This window comes from Curcuma longa, chromosome 20, assembly GCF_044706935.1.
Source record: "Curcuma longa cultivar G26 ecotype Majalengka, Jawa Barat chromosome 20, ITB_CL_G26_1.1, whole genome shotgun sequence".
In the NCBI taxonomy this organism is placed as follows: Eukaryota; Viridiplantae; Streptophyta; class Magnoliopsida; order Zingiberales; family Zingiberaceae; genus Curcuma; species Curcuma longa.
The window spans coordinates 5032842-5059834 of record NC_133880.1 but is presented as its reverse complement, the minus strand read 5'-3'; the positions used below and the strand labels follow the sequence as shown (position 1 = coordinate 5059834).

At 36.6% G+C, this 26993-nt stretch overlaps 1 protein-coding gene across 1 annotated transcript; it reads right to left on the bottom strand.

The window, feature by feature from the left end:
* Positions 1–103: 103 nt before the first annotated feature.
* On the bottom strand, positions 104–25938 carry LOC141813329 (protein transport protein SEC24 C-like). Its single transcript, XM_074701274.1, has 24 exons — positions 24934–25938; positions 24482–24718; positions 24262–24336; positions 24092–24190; positions 22642–22753; positions 21484–21611; positions 19618–19737; positions 18002–18082; positions 15300–15377; positions 15120–15212; positions 14883–14937; positions 11740–11816; positions 10345–10416; positions 10194–10277; positions 7659–7778; positions 7494–7562; positions 6503–6580; positions 6234–6372; positions 5834–5998; positions 2080–2225; positions 1805–1984; positions 896–984; positions 781–812; positions 104–670 (listed from the first exon to the last, which is right to left on the bottom strand). The coding sequence occupies exons 1-24, from the start codon at positions 25822–25824 to the stop codon at positions 564–566; spliced, it is 3327 nt and encodes a 1108-aa protein (XP_074557375.1). The 5' UTR covers positions 25825–25938; the 3' UTR covers positions 104–563.
* Positions 25939–26993: the final 1055 nt, after the last annotated feature.

The window sequence follows — 26993 nt, the reverse complement described above, 5'->3', positions numbered from 1 at the left end:
AGTGGGTTTCAGTAAATTAGAGAAACTACAAAATTACGAGGTCAGTAAGGAAAAGGAAATAACGATGGACCAATGAAACTATAAAGGTCTAGATGGCATTCCATTCATCGATAACCATGTTTAACAATAATACATGCAATCAATATGACTTCTACATCAATTTGAACTAAAAATTGGAACCATCTACTGAAACATGAGAGTAGCAATAAAAACGTTTTTATAACTAAAGCACCACCTTCTGCGCTGATATCATACACCACCATTGTCTACAACTTGTAAAGGAAAATTTTTGAAAAAACAAGGTCCAGAAGACCCAGCCAGATATAATTTACTCGCAGAGACATTTGCGATAATTGTCTACTTTCCGGTGCTAGTGATTGTGGAAGTTGCAGAGAACACCAGTAATCGCGATTTGATTTATGAAGGGATAGTCGGCAACAGCTGCACCTAAAACGTGCAAGAAAGTCTGCTGTTCCTTGTCTCATCCACTATGGTCATAGCAAACTCCACAAAATCAAAGAGAATAAAGAACAAAATCTGTTACACTAGCATACATCTGTGGATCAAGCCATTTTGGTTTGAATTTGCCGGTGAACATGTACAAGGAACTCAACATAAGAGAGACCTCCAGGCGCTTTGTCCTCAACCATATACGACATAAAATGCACGCCTATAAAAAACCACATGCTTCATAAGTGAGTTCTGAGAAAATATGCCCAAAACAATTTAAAAGGAAAAGAATTATAGTACTACTCAAAGAGACTTTGAATTTCAACCAACCTGAGGGATCACCCTTTTTGCATAGCCGCAAACTGCAGAGAATTCAGAATCTTTAGTATTGTTGTAAGCAAAAAAAAGATTAGCTACTATTAAGACAAGAAAATAATCTGCATACCGCAGGTATGAACATCTCTGCTGCCTTATCTCATTCATGACATCACTTAGCTTCTCTGACAAGTCATTATCGAATTGCTGCAATACAAGCTGCATTGACAACAAAAATACACTTCAGGAAAATCAAAATTTTATTGGATAAGATAAAAAATCATTGATCTTCATATCTACTTGCACTTTAGGTTCATAAATATAGACATGCACCAATGTAATAATACTCAACTCAAGCTCTTAGCAGTCTTATCTTTTCTTAGCTATACATTTATTTGAATTTGAGAGCAATGATCAGTATAATCATTTCAAGGTTGGAATTATAAGAGGTTTGCTCCATTACCTCTTAAAAATTGGTGGTTCATAGTGGAACTTTTAGAGGTGACGCACCATAAATCGTGGATTAGGAGAACCACATTAAGAATCACGTGTTAGCATTGTATTTATTCTTATGTTATCTCAATTGCGTCTTTATACTTGACATGAACAACCAAATAGACAATACAACCCTTGAGCAATTGACACTTTGAATTGTTTTTAATGTATGTGTATCAGCTATTCACGCCTCCTCTAGCAGGACACAAGTCATTCTAATGATCCTAACATTTCCATCATAAAAAGGAATTGAACATTAGACTCTTAAACTAGAAACATTAAAATGCAGCTAGTTGAACCGAGAAAATTTGTCAGCATTATATAATCAAAATATCAACCACTCAGTTAATTATCTTTTACTTTGCCAGTGTGAAACCCTAAAAACACATTTTTGTATATTAATGTCCATGAATTCATTCCAATGGATACAACTTTTACAGTTGCAAATTACTACAAACAAACAAAAATATAAAATATGTAACTGATTGTGCCTATGAAGTTTCACGGATGGACAAATAAAGATAAAAGTAACAAAGCATGTGACCTGAGTTGGAAGTCCATCCACAGAAGTAACTCCAAACAATTTCTGAAGCGTCTCTGGGTTGACCATGTTTCCAACATAGATTAAGCAATCCTCACCATTTTCCAGAAGATATATTCCATCATCATTAATGTGCTCACTTGAGAGAGGAATATTGGAAGATGAAAGGGAACCATCATTTTCCTGTAGCATTGTGATATTTTTTAAGTTCAAACAAGCATTGAAAGTACCAGTTCAGTCTGGAGTTCAACCTAAAATCAATAATTAATCATAAATACCTTAGCAGTAAGATCATGAATAGATATCATTCTGGGATATACTAAAGGAACAGCTAATGAAATGGAAAGTGACATAACATGGCTGGCCCAGTAAGAACGATCATCAAACCGGCCATCATTTCGCAAACCAATGCTTTTAACTAAAGCTGAATGGCATGGACCAAAAACAAAGATTAGTAGTTCACAAGTAAATAATAGTAATGTGTATAGAAGAAAGACAATCAAACATGAATCTTTCAATGACATAAACCATGATGAGGTAAAAGATAGTAATATATCAAAGCATAATGAATTTTTTGCATTTAGTTAATTTTTCTCAAAAACAAAATCCTAAAGGAATATGCAGAGTAGCCATGAAAAAAAAACAAAAATCAATTCTATTTTACCTGAAGGTATGTGTGTGTGTGTATCCTAGTCCAAAAATATTCACATTCCTTGGTACTGAAAGATGTATTTATGTCTATTTTGTTTTTCTAGAATATCATGTCATTTTATTGTCTATATCTAGATTGCCATGATAGACAATGCCACCACAATTATAAGAGATATGAGAAATTGTAGATGCTGTATAAGAGCGGTGGAAGAGGTATTTTCATCAACTTTTTAATGAAGGTGTAGGTGATCAACTTAACTTAGGTAATTTAAGCAGGTCAAATGAGTATAGAAATTTAAATTTTTACCGTAGAATTCAAATTTCAGAAGTAGAACAAACTTTAAACGGAATGAAAAATGGAAAAGCCGTTGGACCAGATGATATCCCGATAGAGGTATGGAAGTGCTTAGGGAAACAAGGTATTGAATGGCTTACAAAATTATTTAACATGATATTAAAAACAAAGAAAATGCCAGATCAATGGAGAGTAAGTACTCTAATTCCCTTATATAAGAATAAGGGGGACGTACAAAATTGTGCAAATTATAGGGGCATTAAATTAATGAGTCATACCATGAAACTTTGGGAAAGAGTAATAGAAAAACGATTAAGGAAAGAGACTATGGTCACCGAAAATCAATTTGGGTTTATGCCTGGTAGGTCGACAATAGAAGCTATACATCTGCTCAGGCAACTAATTGAAAAGTATCGGGGGCAAAAGCAAGATCTACATATGATATTTGTTGATTTAGAAAAAGCTTATGATAGAGTCCCAAGGGAAATTATATGGAGAATTCTAGAAAAGAGGGGTGTTAGCGTAGTATATATTGACCTAATTAAGGATATGTATGAGGAAGTAACGACTAGAGTGAAGACTTCAGGCGGATTAACTGAAGCATTTCCAATAAAGATAGGGTTACATCAAGGGTCAGCTCTAAGTCCTTATCTTTTTACACTAATCATGGATGAACTTACTGGACATATTCAAGATACCGTACCATGGTGCATGTTGTTTGCAGATGATATTGTATTGGTAGATGAGACACGTGAGGGAGTAAATGCTAAATTAGAATCTTGCTAAGAAACACTAGAAGAGAAAGGTTTTAGGCTTAGTAGAGTAAAGACAGAATATATGGAATTTAAGTTTAGCAATATTGAACGTAGTGAGACAAGTATTAAAATAGGAGATGATGAGTTGTCTGAAACTGAGAGTTTTAAATATTTAGGATCATTTTTGCAAGCCGATGGAGGGATTGAGAGAGATGTCTTACATAGAATACAAACAGGATGGTTGAAGTGGAGGAGAGCATCAGGTGTTTTATGTGATCGTAAAGTGCCTCTAAAACTTAAAGGAAAGTTCTATAAAACGGCAATTAGACCTGCCATGTTATATGGCGCTGAATGTTGGGCTATGACTCGAGCACATGAGCAAAAGATGAGAGTTGCGGAGATGAGGATGTTAAGATGGATGTGTGGACATACGAAGATGGACAGAATAAGAAATGAGAGCATTAGAGAGAAAGTTGGAGTTGCATCTATTGAGGGAAAACTCCGTGAGACACGTTTAAGGTGGTACGGACATGTACTTAGACGACCGATAAATGCTCCAGTTAGGCGGTGTGAAACTATAACAAATACGCATATCAAACGAGGAAGGTAGATAAAAAAGACTTGGTTAGCAACAATAAAACAAGATAAAATTTCTTGGTTGTTGTTGTTGTTGTTGTTGTAAACTATCAGGATGTAAAAGGGGCTTAAATTCACATCATAATATCATATGCTCAATAGATATCATCAGTTTATAGATCTTTAGCCTGTGCCCAAGTTTTGTTGAATGAAAACAAGCACCAAAGGATGCTCATAAGGCTGAGATTAGATTGACAAAGAAGAGGAAGCAACAGAGCATTAAAAAGCTCCCATAAGGCTCTGATAAACTTGGGAATCTCGGTAACTCAGGTAGTGAGGTGTTTCAACCATGAATCATGAACCAAAGACAAACAATTATAGCCCAAGAGACATAATTCATTCCATTTAAATTTTTTGTACTAATATGAATGGATCTGGAAAGATTCAAAGGAGTTGACTGAGCATGTGGCAGTCAAGGAACCTGACATTGTAATTCTTTTCCCACTAAAACAGCCTCTTTTTTCCCTCCTCCCTAAACTAAAATCCTTCTTCACATAAATAGGCCCGAAGCATTTATTTCACATTCTCCTCAAGTCTTGTTCTTGTGTTGATTGCCTTTTTTAGAACAACAGAAACTATAGGAAGGATCAAAACAGCTCCACTGCACAAGAAGATGAAGCAGCTATTGAAGATCAAATCAATCACCAGAAAAAAAAAATCCAAGAAATAGGAAGAAAAGGAGACCATAAGTGTAGGATGGCTCTAGTGGTTCTAATGGCGACAACTATCAAGAACTATCGATGAAGAACACTAGCGAATGCAGCAGATGGCAGTTGATTTGGGAATGGCATGCACTCCAACCTTGGTGTTTCTAGAGCCATGATCCGGCATGATCTATTTGTGAAGCTGGAAAATTAGCAAGATTAATGAGCTACAATGTGGCAACAAGGATGCAGAGAAATCATGAGATAAGGGATGTGAGGTGGTGCAAGGGTTACCCAGTGAGTGACCAAAGCGAAGGAAGGCTGGTGCCAATTTGAAGGCTCCCTTACCATGAAGACAGAAGGGAAAAATTAAGGGTTATACCCCCTAAACACTCCAATCTACTTATATATATTATTCATCATTGAAGTATTTAATCAAGACCCTAATAATATATATATATATATATATAAACATATCCATATATTTACATTAATATATATATATACTATCAATCTACACTAACTAAACCAAGCACCTTATCAATCACTCTCTTAATGTTGATCAATAGAGGTAAGTCTCAACTGAGAGAGAATATAGCATAGTACCTCTCTTTATCAATAGTATCCTTAAAATCCTCTACCTGCATATTGATAATCCAATATTTCTTAACAACTTTATATTAATAAAGATGATATTATTAATTATTTTAGTATATTATAAAAAAAACAGATATCATCAAACCAGAAATAACAATAATGCGATATAATTGAGATTATAATGATATTTGTTGTTAATAATCTAATTTTATTAACTGTTGTTTATTATCTAAAATATGTTATTTCAATTATGCATTTCATTAAACACAATACATTTTTTAATTTTCTCTTCTTTGATTCAATCTTAACTAGTACATTTCATGGCATTAATATATTAGCTTACACATCAAATAATCCCAACAGCGAAATTCCATAACCTAGCAATATATAGACACCATCACAGCAAAGAATAGATACATCAATGCAAAAATGTGTTCTTTAAATATGGCCATACCTAGAGTATATAGAGGCAATAGCTTAAGAGCTTCAGGAAGAATTAGCTGGCCTGAAGATGATACTGTCGCACAAAACTTACGGTAGGCATGTAGGATGTTGATGCATAGGTTTGTGATTTGCTCACGAACTTGAGAAAGAGAGTTCACTGGGACGCCGCTTGCAGCTACAAATTCCAGACATCAAAAATACTTCAATTGTCAGATTTTTTTCAAACATACTGCAAATTTTCTTAACATGTTCAATTACTTCCAGTTTTCGAATAGAACAGACCTGTAATACTTGTCTAAACAAACAAAAACATATTTGAGTTACAAACAGTAGACCAAAGCATAACAAGTTACAAAAGAATCAAAAGAAGAAAAATATAAAAACAAATAAAAGCTTTTAAAGTACTTCACCTTGCTTGAGAATACAAGCAAACTGAGTATCCAAGTCAGCTGTGCGGAAAAGATTAGTAAGCATGTTAGTGCAAGGAAGGGAGAGGTTTATAACCCTAATTCTTCTTTCCCCATACACAGTAGTGTAAAGAAGTGCACACTGCATAAAGAAGCATATGAAAAAGTCACAATCAACAAGATCATGTACAAGGCGAAGGCACACTTCAGTTTAGAAATAAGAGAAAAGATGCCTATTAAAGTATCTTCCGGATGCATAGACTGCTGCATACCTGAAAGGCACATTCTGAATTGTCCTGGAACTTATCATCATGTTTGAAAGTGACCATTATTGTTTTCTCGCAGTCTATCTGTGACAGATAGATATCTTCAGATCAGGTTCGTGTGTAGACATGAACAAATAATTAATATACGTCATTAAAATAGCTCTAAAGGTCTAGAAGGTATGTAGATATCTTCATGTTGGATAAGAGCAGATATCACCTTCCATTTCAAGTGGTTGTGTAGGTAGAGTTAAATAATGTAATTTCCAGAAAGCTGAGCCATATGCTATGCCATATTAGCTTTGAGTGATCCAGATCCACATGGGATCAGAGTTACTCCAGAATTGAGCTACATCATGATCCAGAACACTGATTAACAACACAACCTAATCCAATCGGGTTTTGTAGTAGCAGAAAGCAATGGCAGTGAGGTTGACTGACTTGGGTAAGGTAGATGAGGATGACTGTTGCTATACAGCAGGGGGAAAGGTAGAACCTAGAGTAGGTGGGAGGGAAGGGTTATGGGCATTGGCACAGAAGCATTGTGGCAGCCAAGCTGACAATGGGGTTGGCAGGACATGAAGCTAGATGGGATAGTGTGTCACTGAAGCGTAAGGCATGGTGTGCCATCAGTATGAGAAAACATGGGCTGCAAAGTAATAGGCACCATAACCAACAATGGACAAGGGCAAAGCCATGGGAGACGACATGCACTCAGGTTTTGTCCATATTTTGATCGGTTGTAGTCATAAAAGTCAATCCTTGATAAAATTGCAAAATTTCAATCAGTTCATTAATGAAAATTAGCAAATGTTATTTGGTGAAAATTTCTAGATTTTTATTTAGGATTATGGATTTCTAGTTCTTACCTTGGTATTTTTATAATTGAAAAAGGAAAAAGTTTTCCTGTTATCAGATCACTGCATAAGGAAGCTTCCCACAAGGCTTTTTGGAATTGCATAGTTAACCATGTCAGTTATGGTATTTCAGAGCAACTTACCGCAGGAAGATCAATATCAGTGGGTATACGCTTGCAAAAACTTCCAGCATATTCCTGAACTTGAAGGCCCTAGCAAAATGTAAAATAAAAGATTAATTCCTAACATGAGAACTTATGATAGCATTCATTTCAATCACCAAAAAGTTGCATGCCAGATAGCTTTACCTGGCTGCATCTAACACGCATCACTGCCTCGAAACCTTGGGGTCTACTTAAGTTCCATCTAAGATCATTGTAGAGTTTCCCAGGATCAGAGAGAGCAGAAAATGGATAATAATAATATACCTGCAACATCAAATATGAAAATTGAATTTACTATTCCAGAGCACAGTGTGTTTGTCAATATCTATTCTCATATATTGATAGCTAGATGATACTATTATAGTATGGAGACATTGATAAACAGAATAAAGTGTCTTTTATTGACTGTGGTGCTCATGTGAAGTTCAGGTTGAAGAATATGGAACAATTTGTCTCACACGTCCCACATACCAATGGGGTTAGATGATAGCAAGTTTATTGACCTCTATTGTCACCTAAAACTATGGCTGGCTGTTGTCCAACAACAATAATCCCAATGACTTCTATTGTTGCCTGGAACCATGGCAGCCCATTATCCATCAACAACAACCCATATGTTTATAGTGAGGTTTAAATGATTAATTGGGGTGGATTGAAGCATCCCCCCTCCTCAGTATGCATGTTCAATCCACATCTGGCGCTCTCAATTGTCTTAACTCTCAGCAGACTGTTACAATTGGCTTATGTGGTCATGATGAATGACAAAGAGATGATTCATTTGAAAAGAACACAATGTTAAAAATTCATGCATAAAATTGATGGGCCAAGAGAAAGACGCTGCATATGAATGGTTATAATGGCATTTTATTTTTCAACTGTCTGAGCATAGGATAAACAAGGTTTTAAAATTCATTATGAATCAGTTGACGTGAATGAAACTTGTCTGCCTGTCACTCGGCATACAAGAAGTTGTCAACACTAGTGAAACTTATTCCTACTACCGTGCAGCATACAAGAAGCTCAGTAGGGTTGATTCGCAGCATTTACTGTAGTTTTTATGAGTGTTCAATTGCAATTGTGTGTTGCAGTTTCAGCTGAGAGGGAAGTGAGCAAGTTGAATTGCGAGCATAACAGGTTGACTTGTGAGAAAAATCATCAATTTTGGATCTTCCTTACCTCTTGTTGATGGCTCAACCCGCGGCTTGTTCCTCTTTCTTATCAATGCTACTAACAGCACATGTCAGCATGCCAGCACAATACAGGTAATTGCTTTGTGCCGGTTGGGGACAAAATCCCGGATAGGAACAAAATGTCAAACCTCAGTATAAATAGTTCATGACTGATTCGCAATGAACTTAAAAGCACACTAGGTATCCAACTCCAATGTGATACCGGATAGGAACAAAATGTCAAACCTCAGTATAAATAGTTCATGACTGATTCGCAATGAACTTAAAAGCACACTAGGTATCCAACTCCAATGTGATAAGACTCATCTTTTGGAAATGTATAACACTAATCTAAGTTCACTTCTATATAATTCTTCTACTGCTCTAGATTCTCGTTATCAGTAGAGATTCAAGATGAGTTATTAGTAATAGGCTCTCCTTTTGTCAGCAATGATATGAGCCAAATGTTAAATCAATCTCTATGCATTTTATTGTTCCATTGGGACATCTCGATCAAGCCCAAACATAATTAATTTTCCATCAAGCGTAAAAAAACCTTGTTAGATGAACCATTAGGTTATGTTGCTGTTGCAGACTACTCATACATTATCAGTACCAACCATTATTCTGTCTGCATGAGTAGCAACCAAGACTTTAATAGTAGGGTTGGGGATATGAACTTATCCAGGTTTGACACCTTAAACATTGTTTAATAAATAATAAACTACGCAAAAGCTTAAATGTCAACCCCTAGAACATTAGAAGCAAAACAATGGGCAGTAACCATATTGTCAGGAATTCAAAGTGATTTCATATTAAAAATATTCTAGTAAAGGAAAAATGGTGCTTATAGACCCTAATCAAAGAGATTAAACTCAATCCTAAAACAACCAACAAGCACATGACACTAAGAGTTTGTTACATCACCCTATAAAAGTCATTTTAATAGTTTCCATCTTTTTTACTTGCTCAGTACATTGTGGTACCATGAGATATCGGTCAGCATGAATTGTTTTAACTACAGAATGTTCATACTAAAAAGTATCGGTAAGTTGGCGAGCAGAATGCTAAGTTTCACCCATGCCAACCAAAAGTGGCACAAGATTTCAATCCTTGCTCCTAACAGTTGGACTCCTGCAGATAGCTCATGCTTGCCCTCTTCTGGAAGTTTCATTGTGTCAATTCGATGTCAGTATTGATTCGAAGCGGATAAGATTCTTCAGCTATGCTAACTGATACATCATGGTAATCGAATCCTTGATCAAAATAACTTCAACACCTTGTCAGAACAATAACCTATCACTAGATCCAGTAATAGGACTGTATGTTGGTGAACGTAGTGCATTTTATGAACTACATATAGTAACATGTCTTAGTAACAAGATCAAGAAATCTAAGCAGCATGATGCAACTAGTGCATTCTTAAAAAGACAGCATTGCAGACTGCAATATTAGCATTCCAAAAAAGTATTATACTCTGCACCCAGTTCAAAGGAGTTCAAAAAATCACCTGTCCTCCTGTGGTTCCGGGAACAACAGAAATGGAAGCAATGTCCACAAAAGTCTGAGCGGTGATAAATATATCAACACAAACCTAGAGGGTAAAGCTTCGTTAGTAATAATTCAACCCAAAAGGAGCGATGTAAGATAAAGCATCTTGCCTGGTACTCAGCAAACTCAATGGCCATTGTTTTCAGTGTCTTGTCTGCTGGTTGGAGCAACTTATGTGCCTCCTGCCATCCAATCGAAGGAAATTAGAATAGATATACTGCAATCTAACAGATAATATGCATAAGTCATATTAATTTTAAATAGTAAACTCTTGCCACCTAAACTCATCGGTTGATGACCTTTTTCATTCTCAAAGTGAATTCCCGTTAGTCTGTTTCCTTTTTTCTTTGGTCAGTAAAGGAGGGAATGGTCTGCCCACATGCATTAGTAACATGAGGCCAGTATACATCAAGAGCAACGTAGATCAAGGTTTAAAAAATCTTTTTGCATTGGAGTTTCGATATCCGATCTAAATAGCAGGGTTTTGGTATTATGTCATGTCAACACCTGGCACACTTTAATGCATTCCATGATCAACTCAAATAACCTTTTTATGCTATATTTTTTTCCACTTAGCTTGTTTACCTCCAAATATAAGTCTATTACAATTATAAAGTCAATTAAGATTCAAGAACAACTAGTTACAAAAATGTAATATGAGTAATGATTGCATCTTTCTTCTACCAGAATTAGTGTCATGCATTGAATGATTGCATCTTATAATATTCTGTTGAGACAAATCCATAATGCTCCAAGACCCATTCTAAATAATGCTTCTAAGACATCCAACATTGGGGTTAGTCTCTGCCATGTACATAGATAATCTATGTTAACCACTGAGAATTGGACTTTAACTCAATTGAAACTGGAGCAGCTATATTTACAAAATAGATACATCTCAATCTCTTCAGCTTTGGCATCACTCCTTTTACTGCTGCTAATTATCATTGGTGCATCACCCCTCCCTTCTCCCCTTTTTGTGTTTCATGTCCTCTTCGTGATCAGTAGATGAAATCAAAGCATGAGTTATAGGAAGAGAACTATTGTTTCCATGTGAAATCAAAGCATGTCCTTTTACTAACCCTCTCATGTTACTGTTTCATCTCCTCCCCATGCTAGTAGACTGGATTGAAGGATGAGATATGGGAAGAGAATCTTTATTGGGTTAAGATAATACCTATTGATATAGCCCAGTTTTAGCTGGCGCCATCAAAATTATATTGGCACAGGCGACACATTGACATCAACCAGAATAATATGTTTAGGTAGTGTCAACCAAAACTTGAAATTTATAAATAGAGAATTTACAGCTTGCTTATTTCATTATTAGCAATTTACCAAAACTACATAGAGAATTTATATACAAGGATAAAAATGAAACCAGATTCAGACAACAACCAACCATAATTCCCGACAAGTCACAAAAAGTTGATAATCATAATAAACAAATAACTATAAGCTAACTGAAAAATACAACAAAAGAAAGAACATATATCACATTTTACCTTATCACCAGCAGAAACATTCGTTCTTCCTTCAGCTTCTCTGGAAGAAAGAGACCCAATACCAACTGATGGCAAGACTACAAAATGTGGGTGGAGAACATGATTATTTTACAAGCATCACATACCAGGAAAAGAAAAGGAAAAACAAGAATTCATAGATAAAGAACACAGTGAACTGGCTATTACAAGATTTATCGATCCTTCTTCTGATCACACTTATGATACAAAGATGGATTAGCATGTATTGGCAGACATCTAATGATCCGAACAAGTTTGTACCATACCAGTAGGTTTACACTAGTCCACAACTCAAACCAACATGATCAAAGCCAATTCTAGGCTTATTTGTTTCAGTTTCTATAAAGGTCAGGCATCAAATCACGCTACAAAAGGTGATATGATCCATTGCGATATCTTACATGTTGAATTTAAAGTATCACATGCCAGACAGTCTGTCCGGAAGAGGACTTATACACAAACCATATATTCAAAGCAAAAGGTTTAGGCCTACACCTTATTCCTTGCTTTTCATTCTTTCCTAGCTGTTCCCTGTATGAATATGCCACCAAACCAGCTCACAACCATGCTAGAGTAAGGAAGTATAACCATGCAGAGTACTTAAAAGATCATCTCCAATCATTATCTGGCAGAATACGTGAAAGTGGCAAAGCATATAGACTTCTCTGACAATAAAACCAATTGTTTCTAATAATTATGGCTGATTGCATTTTTCTTAATCTGTAGGACACATTCACCAAAAAAGCATAATTCCACAAGCTATCTTGGGAATGACCATTTAATTTAAAGAAGTTAAAAAAAAACATTGAATCAAGATTTGAAATCTTGAGCCAAGCCATTATTTCTCATCCCCAACTGGATTGATACATGTCAGGATTGATGCTAGTCCATGTTTGCAAAATTGCGATCTTGGATCATAGGATCACACGATCCTAAGAGCCGGAGCACCAAATCGATCCTACATCATGCAAGATCGTTTTTTGTAGTAGAATCGGAGCAAGATCGGTGGGATCGAAGCATGATCAATAGGATCGGAGTGAGATCAAGTAGGATTAGAGTACGATCAAAACAAGATCCGTAGAAGCTTTGAGAGGTCATAACTTTTGACTTTGGTTGAACCACAGAACCTATAATATATCAAATCGAAGTCTGTTCAGACATCTACAGTTAGTTATTGGGTGAACCATATAACTACCTAATTTCAAACCCAAAAAACATCATTTAAAGCATTCTCGGAGGCTTGGAAGATTTTTAATTTTTTTTTATTATCTTTTGGACTATTTTATAATTTAGGTTATTTTCATCTTTTGCAAAGTTAGGGTTAGGGTTCTAGGACTATTTAAACATCTGTTTAGTTGTTTTTGAGTTAATTTTTTATCAATAATATTCTGCCATTTCTTTTCTCCAAACGATGAGTTTTTGGATGCCAATTGTTGTATTATGCGGAATCAACAAGTCTTTAGAAGATTGTTTCCGGAGTTCGTGTTTGAATCAAAGGTTTCAATAGCTTCCGCTATGTCAGCTGCTTTGTTGGCCTTTAAACTGAGTCATCTTGTCAACCAAGGAAACATTCTTGAGGTTGAATGCCATTATTGTTATTGTGTTAGTAGAAATTTTATACTCTTTCATTGTGTGATATGAAAATATAAATATTATTGAGTGTTATTGTACTAGAATGGTAGTTAAATGACTAGTTAATTTAAATTTGTACATATAATAATGTTATCTATGGTGTTGAGTGTCGACGATTGCATGTATATGCAAAATTATTAATCTATTTATATGCAAATGACCTTTTTAGATATTTTTTCTAATTATTAATCATGTACCATACAATTTTAAAGATTTTTTATAAGATCGTATGATTCAACGATCCGATCCCAACTGATTCAATCCTGATCCCAAATCAATCCTGCGTAGGATCACGATTCTATAAACTATGACACAGTGAATGCGCCAAGCGGGTAATAGAAAAGGAGGACAAAGCAAGGAAGATTGCATGTTTGGAACCTCATTGATGCATTTAACGCCACAACTGAAATTGTGTCGTTGTTGCAGTCCACTAGCAAAGCATTCACCATCGTTGTAGATCACTACCTAAGTTGTTAGCATTTCAGGACCTTATAGATGCATCAAGACCACAACCGAAGTTATGTCAGTGTTGAGGACCATGAACAAAGACTTTGTGGGCAGTTATCGGTGTTTCGAGACCTCGCATAAGTCATCTTCTTCTCATGGATCTTTATCTGAAGGTCATCGGTTTTGTCCTTGGTTAGTCATTTCACAAGCTCTAAGTGTTGTCCCCGGATGAGAGGTCAACATAAAGGTTAGTGATTCCCCAAGTTCAATGTTGTCTCTAGGCGCAAGGTGAGTGTACTCATGAGGAGTCGTCCAACTTGGGTGTTGTATAGAAGTCGTTATGCCTATCGATGGGTCAGCGAAACTAGAAATTTTTTGATCGGCACTGCAGAAATTTTAATCCAAGGATTGGATATCAGCAGAGACATAGTCTTTGAATAGAGCTCAATAGAGGAATCAAATTCAAAAGCAAACTCAAAATAATTAGGACTAAAAAACAGCTTGATGATGGTGGTGCTAATGAAGACCAGAAACCACAATGCCATCAGGAAAAAATTTCTGGCGTACAACTACAAGAGGCCATGAATCTCAACTATTCTGCAAACTAGATTTCTAACATCCGATGATAAAAAAAATCACCACGCTTGAACACAATGATAAAATGTATACCTGATACTAAAACAACCCAAAATATATTGGAAGCCCGTTTGAAAACTTTTTGCTGACTCACTGCGCAAAAAACCTCCTATTCTAGTCCTTTGATCAAGTACTAGACTGGAGAATTGGGAGTTGTTTCCAGCCATAGTAAAAATTTTAAGATATACTATTAATTATAACATTTAGAAATGTGGGCTATTCTGTGGAAAAAAGTGGATAACCTGGAACATAATGCAGGATGAATGGCATCATGTATGTAGAAAAATATAACGGTTTAATAATTTATTAGGGCATTAGGTCCAATTCAAATTTAGTAGAATGATAATTGTGAAGATGCTGTCGATAGTTAATATACACATGAATATAATGAAATAGATTTTCCAGCTTACCTGACTGAAAGACAAGAAGCTTTCCTCCAGTAGGTTTAAGCGCCAAGAATCCAGCCTGACAAAATAATACTCTCAAACATCAAGTTCAATTGAATAAAAGGCCAATTATTCAATACTATTGTTTGACTAGCAGGATAGTTGAAGCCACCATAAACATACGTAGAAGCGGTATCCTAAAAGTCCTGCCACCCAATAAAAAGAAAAGGCAGAAGGGTTATAAGTTGAGTTTAATTTTACCTTGATAGCAGCACCAAATGCAGAATCAGAAACCTTATTATTTTCAAACAGGCTTGGGATGCTCTCTAGCAACTGTTCCACACTTTGGCGGCACTGAATTTTCAGGATCATCACCGTACCAAGATCAAAGAAATATATAATCATTTATAAAGGTACATGAAAAATGGAAGCTTGGCTAACCTCAGCAAGAGGAACAACTACATCAGTATGGAGAGGTGTATAAACATCATGAATATCAGGGACAATGAGCATTAAAGGCTGCAATTAACAAGAGCGACAGTATTAAAAGGTGAGAAGACACAAAGTATTTTTCAACTAGGGAGAGCCCACATGGTAGAGTAAAAAACGTTATAATGCAATAAAAATTGAAACAAAACTTTTACAAGCTGTAGAAAACTATGACAAATTAATCCATTGTCAAAACATGCTACCAAAATCATGACAACAACAATAAATACCAGTCTTGGAAGATTTCCATATTCTAATTTAAGTATTTTAACACAAATTTCTTCAATATTTCAGCTACATGCTTAGCAGTACTGAAAAAAAATTTTGCAACTCTCCATGGCTATGAAATTCTAAACAATACACTTGTGGAAATAAACATGGTTTCAAATTTATTTTGTTTGTGAGATTGTATCAACAAGGCCCAGTATGAATTCAACATTACTGGAGTATGTTAGTGAAACAATCAACTAATAATTCGGAAAGAAAAATAAGGCAGGCGGACTCAAAATTACATATCCAAATTGAAATATATGCAGTAGTTGCAGTAAAAGAGTCCAATAAAAGCAGCATATTTTAGCCAACTGTTCAAGCTGATCAGCTGAATCTAGGTCCACTTAGAATAATCACTTCAAATCATAAGATAATTGGAACTGAATCGACTGAATCCAGGATAGTTTGCTTTTTTGAATTTTTAATGTGCTTTAGCCAGTAAAAAAGTTCCATTTAGTTTCATATTTTTCACAGATATTTCATCAGTAGCACAAACAAAAGACCAGAATCTAGTTGTTTAATTGATTAATTAAGTTATAATGAATGTACAACTTTTCTGACAGTTATTCCATTGATATGCAGACTATCAAGGAACAACTTTTATTTGGTTCAAGTCCGGTATCATTTTTAGTTACTGGCTGAACCAAGACCCAGCGTAGCCTGTGCCCTACATATTGGACAAGACAACATAACGTTTGCACCAACCTAGTGGAATGGTAAGAAGATGGCATGGATTTCTCTGCTGCACAAGAGGAAGGAAATAGAAAAAACTTGAGAAGGAAAATAGAATAATAGAGGGAGAAGATGAGGAAATATCCCAGGCTGTTATTATCATCATTCTTTTCCCTCCTAGACATAGGGTTTGGCCTAGATTTTTCTTCTCTTCTCAAGTTGCTTCTCCTTTTATAAATTCTTCTTCTCTATTGCATTTCAGACCACCTTCATTACCTAGCATGACACAGATACAATCCAAAAAAAGGGGGATCTATTGTATCATGGTCCATTCCACTCATCTAAGTGCTGCTGTCTAAGATACTAGGTCATGTGTCTACATCAAGACCATAATTCATTTTACTGAGCCAAATTGTGCATATATGTAATTCATCTCCGCTCTAACAGATTGAGCATTTCAGCTTTCCAGATCCTCCTGGACAATTCACCCTTCATTTTCACAAATGGCTAACTCCTGTCACTTAGCTTTGCTTGTTCCACTAACAACTGACTCTCTCCAATCTCATTTTTTTTCCAATGTTAGCTTCCCCTCCTCCTTTCAATGGCTGTTCCTCCTCTTCCAATCCCCTAAATCCCACATCAACTAGTAACTAGGTCCGGTAGATTTTTTGCAAATGTCCCTTGGTATCTGCACATCATGACCAATGCACTGCTGGCAATTGAATATCTGTGCCTTCCTGTTTCTCAGCCACATGATAGCAGCTTCTCCCCTAATTACAGACTTCTCTTCTTCTCCACCACAGCTTCTGGACGTTGGGCATGTCCACAACCACTAGGTAACATTTAGTGCAATCCCTTGGTTTCCACTTCCTGAAAGGGGAATAAATAGAAAACCAGCTAAAACTGACTAGGAGGTTTGACAGTCTTCTCGAAGAGAGTCAATCTCTTAGGTTTTGCATTAACATGTAGAAGTCAATTGCTTTGAACTAAGCCAACCGGTTCATGTCAGAATTTTGATACCCACTTGAGGTAGTTTTATGAGGTTTATTGTACTCATTCATAATGTTTGGGATGGGTTTAAATAGAAATTCTGGGTAACCAAGATGAGATTAGAGTAGGGTCCCTGAACAGATAGTAAGTCATAAGGATCGTCAAGTGAGTCAGATTCTAATTCAATTAATACTAGAATTTGAAAATCATAGCTGTGTGGCCTAGAGACATCACCTGCAATCGCTAATCCACCCCCTATTATCATGCTGCTTCATGGCTTCATCCTAATTAACTTGTTGGACTACACACATAAGGGCACAAGCCCTTGCCCAGATATTCCAGGAACAGGAACTTAGGCCTTGAATTGATAAGTCATGAAATCTCGTGTGGGCCTAGTTAATCATACTAAATCAACATTTATGCACCTGATTGGCAAAGAAAAGCAATGTCAAGCTTTTTGCAAAAATTTGACTAGGGAAGCAATCATGATTTTTGCCAACTTAATGTACTTTATAATAGAAAAGGCTAATTATACATTTTGTGATTTCTCATATTTTCAATATGCCCTCTGAAAAACGTGTTGGATATTTGAGTGCAACTAGTAAGATTTGAGGTTATTCAATTAGCTTAAGAAAAAAAAAGAAATGCTTGCACCAGACTGAGAAAAAAATCCAATACATCGAACAAGTTTTTGCATAAACAGAGTGTTCTTGACCATATACCTGCTGTGAGGCCCGTCTAAGATTATAAAAATGAATGCTGCAATCAAAAGTTGCAATACCAACCATTGTCCTTGGACCATCCTGCAAAGAAACAAGTGTGCTTGAGAAGCTAATCAGCCTTCAACATTATGAATGTGAATCACAGAATCATGTAGAAATCATTGACTCGCTTCTAATGACCCTATAAACTCAATTTATATGGAGTCAGATTAAAAGCATATCAAAGTGACTCCAAATTATGGCTTAGATTTTCTATGAGTAACATGAAGATGCATCCGACACAAAGAAAGATAAAAAAAAATAAATCCACTGAGAGGTTCTTGTCCAAGGTGATAGCACTCAAGGTGATTTTTATATTCTATGGCCACACCATTGTGACAATATAGGATACAGGTACATGAAGATAGCCAGAGACAACAGAACACAGGAATACCTACTTATCTATTTCAGTTTATGAAAAAGAAAGTGTATTAAACTCAACTGTCACTTGTATTTGAGAAAAAGTTGAAGAAGCTCAAATTCATTGGTAAAGTCCATGTCTACAATTATTAAATATAAATGGTAAAACTTTCTCTTAATTATATCTATCAGAGTAAAATAAATGTCAATTATATGATTGCTTGCAAAGACTATTTTAACTGTTGGTCCAAAATTCTAATTAATAAAGCCAAAAGAGAACTCTGTGCACCACCAAATAGAGCCATTTTATCCAGGCAGTGGTTCGAATAACAATTAGTAAAGCCAAAAGACAACCATGTGAGACTCCAAATAGCACCTTCTTGGTGAGAAGGCTAAAACCAATAGTGTTACCTATCTCCTCAACCAGCAAGACGTCACACTATTACCTCTGAGCTCACAATGATATATTTCTGGATCAACAACCAGAACTCAACAACCAAATTTGATCACCAAGGCTACCAAATAAACTATTTGCAGTGGATCAATCCCTACAGATCTCAATGTATGCTGACTGTGTTCTGTTTGGGAAGATGATTGAGCGGATTGCATCTGACTGGATGGGATCAAAAAATTCTCAACAACTAATGCTGCCCCCCTCCCCTGGATGACTCATTTATACAGATGGTCAATCCAACTATTATGTGGGAAACCTCAACGAACCCTTCCCTGGATGACTCATTTATACAGATGGTCAATCCAACTATTATGTGGGAAACCTCAACGAAATGAGGATATTCAGAAGTTCAGAAAAAAGGAAAAAAATCTAAACTTTCTTTCTGTTAATACCTATGGAATTGTGTATATACCATGTGGAATCTAATTTCTAGTATATTCAGGTCATGTTCCTTCCTTTTCCTTTAAAATGTTTTAGTTCAGATGTTATATAACTGTATCGCTTTTCTAAGATAAGAAAAAGAATGCAAAACTTATTTGGTAATGTAGTCTTCTACTTCAAAATGGATATCCTGTTGTATAAATGTGTAAGTTAAACAGAAGCAAAATACCACCGCTAAGACCTGATAACTTACCAAGCAAGTATAAGTCTTTCCCAATGGAATAACAAACCAATATACAGAAATGACAAAGCCTAAGGCAGTTATTGGCGGGGATAAAATGTAAGGTATATAAAAGAAATAACCAAAAGAATCAGAACTTACAGGAAGATCTGCCAGAGACTGACTGATTGCACTGCAAGCTGCAGCAGTTGCACCAGTTTGAATAGCATTCAGTGAAACATCAATGAGAAAAAAGAAGACAGCAGGCATGGGATCACGAACCTGAAACAAGAGAACCTGTTTAGATACTCAAACAACTACTTTTTGATAACATGGTTTTTCTCTATGTAATAGGTGCTATACAGACGTTCCTCATTTTGCACCAGTAAATTTCCCATATGAAAATAAAAGAGAGAGGGTATAGCAATCGCCAAACCATATGTTGGTTTACCGTTTACATGTTAACTCCTTGTTCAAACATGACAAATAGATGGATAGAAAATAGAACAGAGTAAAGGAGCTAAAATATTACATCAGCATCAGAGCCAAATATTTGTCACAGCATCTTTTCTCTTTGTTTAATTGGTATTTTTTAGTTGGACAACTAGACTGTGGCTTTGCTTGTTGTTAAAGATCATCAAAAAACACAGCAGTAGAAAGTAGAAAAAAATGACACTAATGCCATGTTTGATTCAACTGTAGATGCCTCCTTAGGAAAATAGCATCTTGCAATAAAAAATCCACCAACTTGCATGCCCACGTGCATCAAGGAAAGACAATCAAATTTCTAAAGGTCAAGCACTGCCACAAATATGGAGCATACATAACAAACTGCCCATGCATATGATATCACACTACAAGTATGAAAAATAAAAGGAGTGACCACAAAAAAACACAGTTTTGGAGAAAAGGAAGAGTTATGAAATGGAAACTGAAGAGGCATATTTTGTGGTCAACTAAAATAGAAGAGAACAATAACAAGGAAATGGAAAAAGAAAATGTAGAAAAAGGGAGTAGAACATGAAACTATAAAGTAATAAACAAATCTTAATGATATTGGTTGTGAAAAACAAGTTCATTTAGAAATCTTCCTTTAGGCTCAACATACTACCCACAATCAGATGGACAATACTAGTGTTTTTAGTGATTTACCATCTTAATAACTCTGTTGGCTTGTTGGACCTCCTCCTAAGTTACATATTCACTAAGGATTGTGTTGCATCATTCGACGCAGTGGGTCATGGCTGTATTATCAGAGATCCAATTGTCTTGGAATGATACTGCTCTAAGCCTAAGCCCAATCGTGAAGGAAACACTAGGGCAACCCTAAGCACCAACTAATTACCTTAAATACCAATGATTTTGTAATGTTGATTATAAGCTTGCGACTCCAAAGACCATCAAACCAAAGTTCAAAATCTCAAACCATGCCTAAGTTTTGATTTTTGACTGAAGCGATATTGTTTCATGTCAACATTCCAATACATGGTACAGGTGACCGATTGGAGGTTGAAGGAGAAAGCAAATGAAGTAGAGGAAGAAGACATTATTTGTGCTAAATGGCATCGAGTTTCGATAATTTATCAAAATAATACGTTTCAACCATTTCACCTGGCACAATACAAAATTTCAAACCATACATCAAACAAAGTGAGACCGAGAAGTTGGCAACTCATTTTTTTGGATTATTATGCATCATTTGATACACTTGAGCAATCACATAAGCTTAACCAATCAATAGTCTCCAAATCTGTCCTATTTTTCACATCTCATCCTCAAGAAATACCATTATGTCAAGGAATTGATTAATCCAATTCTTCCTAGATACATGCATTAGAAGGGATCCTCTCACATCTCAAGCTATTTTGGAGTTTTGGAAACCTAAAGGTTCCTAACGAAGAAGTTAAAATTAGAACTAATAACAAGAGGAATTCATTTCATTATACTATGCGAATCAATAATATCATTACTATTTGTTAGCATTATTTCAAGACCAACACAATATAAATTGGCCAAAAATTAACAAACCATGTATTCCCTTGTAGCAACAAATTCAACAGTTCCTTTGCAAAGTTCAGGCCTTTCGTCGGCATCACGACGCCTACCATCCGGCCCAAGATTACAGTAGTAGTCATGCGGAGTCTCATTGGTAAAACCTACAAAAAGTTCATAACGAAAAAATTAATAACTAAAAATGAATACAAAAAAGGTATACTAGTTCACAGAAAAAACTCCACCACAAAAAAGGCTACAATTGAGGAAACCAATATTTTAAAAATCGGACTGGTTGAACTAATTGACTATTGAATTTGTAGTTGAAACATAGGTAGCATAAATTCCACTGTTACTCACTTATCATATGTCTTATTGTTATTGAAGACTATCAGGCAGAATTTGTAGCATTCTCATCCCTTTCTCTGCCAACATCTAAAATAATATCTCCCTCTCTCCTTCCCCCTTTCTCTCTTATCATCTCTCCCCATCTCTATTTTAGATTCATCATCTCACCTCTCTATGTCCCTTTTATCTTTCTATCTCTTTCATAAGACAGGATATACAAAAAATTCTCTCTCTTAATTGAGGTTGCGCCCCTCTCTTTTAGATTCACCATCTCGTATCTCTAAATCCTTTTCCCTTTATCTCTTTAGTAAGACAGGATTTACAAAATGTTCTTCCTCTCAATCTAGGTTCCAGGTTGTATCTGTCTCTCTCTTCAATGTTATAGAGAAACAAGAGATCCCATATCTTCAATGTCCAGAGACTATAAAATACAGATTTCAATGAATCAAATTTTGTTTTATTATTTCTTAAGATCTACTGTTGTTTGTTTTAATCTGGTATTTTATAACATTTTGATCTGAGATTAAGTTTTGATTTGTTATGGACCTATTAATTCACTGGTATTTTTCTCATTGAGTGTTTCTTCTTTCTTGTGGCTATAAAAAGAATTTTACAAATATTTCTGAAAAGTGGATTATGATTTTGGCTGGTTCTGGCAGGTTTTACTATGTTTGACCAATTTTAAAATTCTGGCTTTCTTCATAATTCTAAACAGAATGCTCTAGTTAATGCCATTCAGACTTGTCAATCTGTGTCAGTATTTAAAACAGTGAAGAAAACAGATAAAAGAATCTGAAGATTTTAAATGATAGGCTTGTGATACCAAACTAAGTGTTAATTACTCACCACATAAATTGCAAACAAATGTTCGACCATGATCAATGAACCTCATGAAAGCATTTATATAACTTTTGCATCTAGAACACCGAACAGGTCCACTTTCACCAAAGTCAACAACCTGCACTTCCCAAAAAATGAAATTATTTTTAAAAATGCAAAAAAAAAAAAAAAAAAAAAAAAGATGTGAATTCCATTTAGATGAATTAGAACTATGGCAGAATAAGGCATTAACATAATCTGAGGGAAATTAACACTGGAAGACATGATGAAAAGGATTTCAAAACTGCCAAAAATATGAGGCAGCTAACTTGATATTAGTTTGTATGTCAAGACTCAAGAAAGCATATATAATTTCACATGTATTGTTTATCAATTGATAGTGAGAATATGACATCAGTCATGATTATCTAACTTATATAAATAAATAAATAAATAAATATATATATATATATATATATATAAAACTTATAATAACTAGGAACTCCCAAATACTTGTTTAGATAGGAAGTATAGTATGTGAGTCCATTTCATACTGAGTTGTAAAAAAAAATGTTGTTTTCATGCAAAAAATGAACTGAATAAACATAAACAGTCAAAAATAACCATGACTTAGGACGACAGTATTGATCATCTTGTACAAATGTTGAACTTTATTACAGTAATTTGAAACTTAGGAGAAATATCCGGAAACAACCATAAAATAACCAGTAATTTTAACATCGGTATCAATTTGAATATTAACCAACAATCAAAATGACAAGAAGCCAAGTCTCAGCATCCCAACTATTCTAGATTGTTACTCAACTTCATAGCACAATCTGCAATAGTCAAACTCTTTCTCAGATTCAACAGCAAAGATTGTTAACCCACCAATATCGATAGACAATATTGAGGTTTTGATTCGGCCTAAACATCCAGTGTAAGAAATGTTTAAACTCTATGTTGGGACTAAAACAGCTTATTATTGTTATCATATTCAACAGCACAGATTGGTGATTCATGGGAGCTCCCTAAATAAAGTTGGCCTACTCTTCAAGATCGTGAATAAAATATTTGAGTAAATTAATATGAGTTTCAGATTCTATTTTGAGCTCTTCAATATGTTATGACATTTCTGATTTCTGTATCAATATAATGCACAGCCATGGGGAATGCACATCTGTGGTGAAAACAAGTTAAATAAATAACTCAAAAGAGAATATATTTCATTTCCATTGTTCCACCCTATCACCCATTCCTTAGGAATGTTTTGTTAATTCCTACAATTTTAAAAGCTAATTTTATGAGCAATAAGCAAGTTCCTTGATGAAATAAAGGTGTTGTTCCTAAAAATATTGCTCTATTTAAGCACTGACACAACAATAATTAACAAACAAATTGGATTTGTAAGTCCCAACCATTATCTGGTTAATTTGGGAATTAAAAACAATAATACTGGTAGAAAAAGATACATTACTTGGATAGGATCCTCAGATGGATGTGGAAGTGCTAAGGGCTGCACCATTAAGGCGAAAGGCATACTAGAGGTAGATAGAAGGTCCCCGGTGCATGGAATCTGCCATGAAAAGTTTTATTTATAACAAAAGAAAATCATTATCACTAAATAACGATTAACAAAAACTATACCTGATTCAGCGTGCACCTCATCAAACGAGGGCTGCAATTACCATTATCCTTGACAACAAAAATGCTGGTTGCAGACTTCAAAAATAACAGTGTCAGAAAAACTGTCATGGTTGTAATAAAAGTAGAGAATGCACATCAATTAAACACCAAAGATGAACAGAATAGGCATTAGGAAGATGCACAATCCTAGCATGTAAATATCACACCTTTGAATACATACCGGAGGTACATTTGCTTGATTTCCCTGACGAGTCTCAAATATTGTGATTGATGAACTAGGCACAGGTCGTGGGATTTGGTTCGGATCTATCTTTGACTGTGCGGAGACCTGAGGACCTGCAAGAGCTGAGTGGCCCATAGCAGGTGGGACTGGAGGGATTGGCTGACCTGGCATGCCTGGTGGCATGCCGAACATCCTAGGAGGTGCTTGCACATTACCAGGCAGGGAAGGAACCATCTAATACCAAATTCAAAGAAGCCAATCATAACTTTAACTGCGTAGCTAAAGTAATTTTAAAAACAAACTAAAAAACTAAGCAAGAGGACATGGTTTCAATCAAGTAGGTTATATAGATGAGACCTTTATCTATAGACGTAAGAAATTCAAACATCTGAAATTGGAGAAAGTTTCATACTCGAAGTTTAAAAAAATTTAAAAAAAAAATCACTAACCTGTCCTGGCTGCGAGGGCCAAACTGGAGAACCAAATGAAGTGCCCACGGTTGGAGGCTTAGAAAATGGCTGTGAAGAAGGAGTGGTCATATGCGACGGTGAAGATGACCGACCTGCATACGGCTGCGAGGTTGGTGGTCCAACGACCTGTGAAATTAACGGCCCAGTAAGTGTCTGCGTGGATGGTCCACCGAATTGCTGAGAGGTGGGAAGCCCGGCGAAGGGTGGCTGCGGGGTGTTCGGTCTGGGAGGCTGCGAACTAGGTGGTCCAGTGAAAGGCGGTTGTGAAGTAGGGGGCCCCAAAAAGGGCGACTGCGAGGTGGGCGGTCCGGCAAGGGGAAGTTGTGAGTTCGTCGATCCTGCCATAGGACGTTGTGAGTACTGCGCTCCAGCAAAATGCAGCTGAGATCCGGGAGGTCCGGAAAAGGGTGATTGGGAGGTAGGCGGCCTTCCAAACGGCTGAGATGTTGGCGGGCCTACAAACGGCGTCGGGAGAGCTGCCACGGAAGCCCCAGAAGGCGGGCTCCCGGGAAACGACTGGGGGCCCGAATCTTGAATAGCGGCAGCAGACGGAGTGGGCAGCCTGATCGACGACGAGGCGGCCAAAGGCGGGGCCAGCTGTGCCCAAGGCGGAGGGACGGTTCGAGGTGCAGCGAACCCGCCGGAAACTGGAGGACCGTTTCCAGCGATCGGGCCCTGCGGGATGGCCCCTGGTGGAGGGGAGCGGGATGCGAAAGTGGTAGCGACCGGGTGAGAGGAGCCGGGGTGAGCCGACCCAAATGGAGGCGGCGCCGGTGAGGGGGCCATCGATCGGACGATGCCGGTAGGGTTCGGCACCATCGCAGGCCGCTGCCTCGGCGGCCCCGGGGCGAAAGGAGAAGCCGACTCCATGGACGTAACTGGAACTTCAATGGCGGAGAGAGAGAGAGAGAGAGAGAGAGAGAGAGATCGAGATCTGAAACGTAGCGGAAGCGAGGGCAGCTAAAATGGGGCGGAGTTAGGGCGGATCGGCTGAGCGGCCACGGAGCAGTGCAGCGCCCTTCGGAGCGCTAATAGAGGCGCGAGATGGCGGATGTGGCGAGAGTTGGTTGGCCGAGCAACGTGTAGCGCGAGGCGTGCGCAGGAGGAGAACCGGAGAAGTGCGTTACAAGGGTCGCGGTGGGGGGTTTCGCTCGACCACGAAACCAACAGTCGCCAAAGCGACGCAAGTCACGTGACAGATGAAGAGTGCTTCCTGATTTATTTTTATGATTTAATTGATCATCAAAAATTAAATATCTGAATTATTAAAATGTATATAAATATATATATATATACACATGGTGAAAGATAAAAGATTATTTAACATAACACCCTATAAAACAACCAAAATGTCATGAATAACATATAAGAGAAATGATATGCAACATGAAAAAAAATAACATAAAATCAACATGACACATACTCAATTGCATGGTTATAATCCCACTGTATGGATATGAGATCCACTGCATGTAGTATGTCATGTGTGATTTCATGCTGTATTTTTTCATACTGTATATCATTGTTCAACATATAATTACATTTAATTTTGTTGGATTAACTATTGTGTCTGACACAAATCATTAACAAGGGTAAAGTTCACCTCATCACCTACGTTGCGTTGTGTTATTGGACACCTCATCACATATAGACATGAGGCCGCTGCATGCACTTCCCGATTTACCCCTATGATCGGTAGAAATTTTCGTAGGATCAGATCAATCACCTCCAGAGATAGTCATGATACTAACTGGAATTTATCATCATGAGTGCTAGATTATATTTACTTCTAAATTATTGTCCTTCTTTCTCTTTTTAAGAAACACCATGATGAACGACCATTAGTGCTAAATTATTGGTGAGTGAAGATCTCGCCGAGATCTTCACTGACCATGAGATCGTGTGGTTGCTCACAGAGCCCGAGCACTCCATGCAGTAAAAGTGGAGCCAGGGTGCATTTGGCACGAGACCTCTGTTCGGGCAAATGAAGCTACCATGAACGCTCCATTCAGAACAGCCCTGGCAGCCAACTCGACGAC

Bases quoted from the DNA above. Each gene is read 5' to 3' on its own strand.
- LOC141813329 (XM_074701274.1), bottom strand. From the start codon at position 25,824: ATGGAGTCGGCTTCTCCTTTCGCCCCGGGGCCGCCGAGGCAGCGGCCT. The intron at 22,754-24,091 runs GTAATGTATCTT...TGGGAAGTGCAG, and splicing joins CATCTGAGGATCCTATCCAA to GTTGTTGACTTTGGTGAAAG. The intron at 10,417-11,739 runs GTAAAATGTGAT...ATTGGATGGCAG, and splicing joins ATGTTTCTGCTGGTGATAAG to GAGGCACATAAGTTGCTCCA.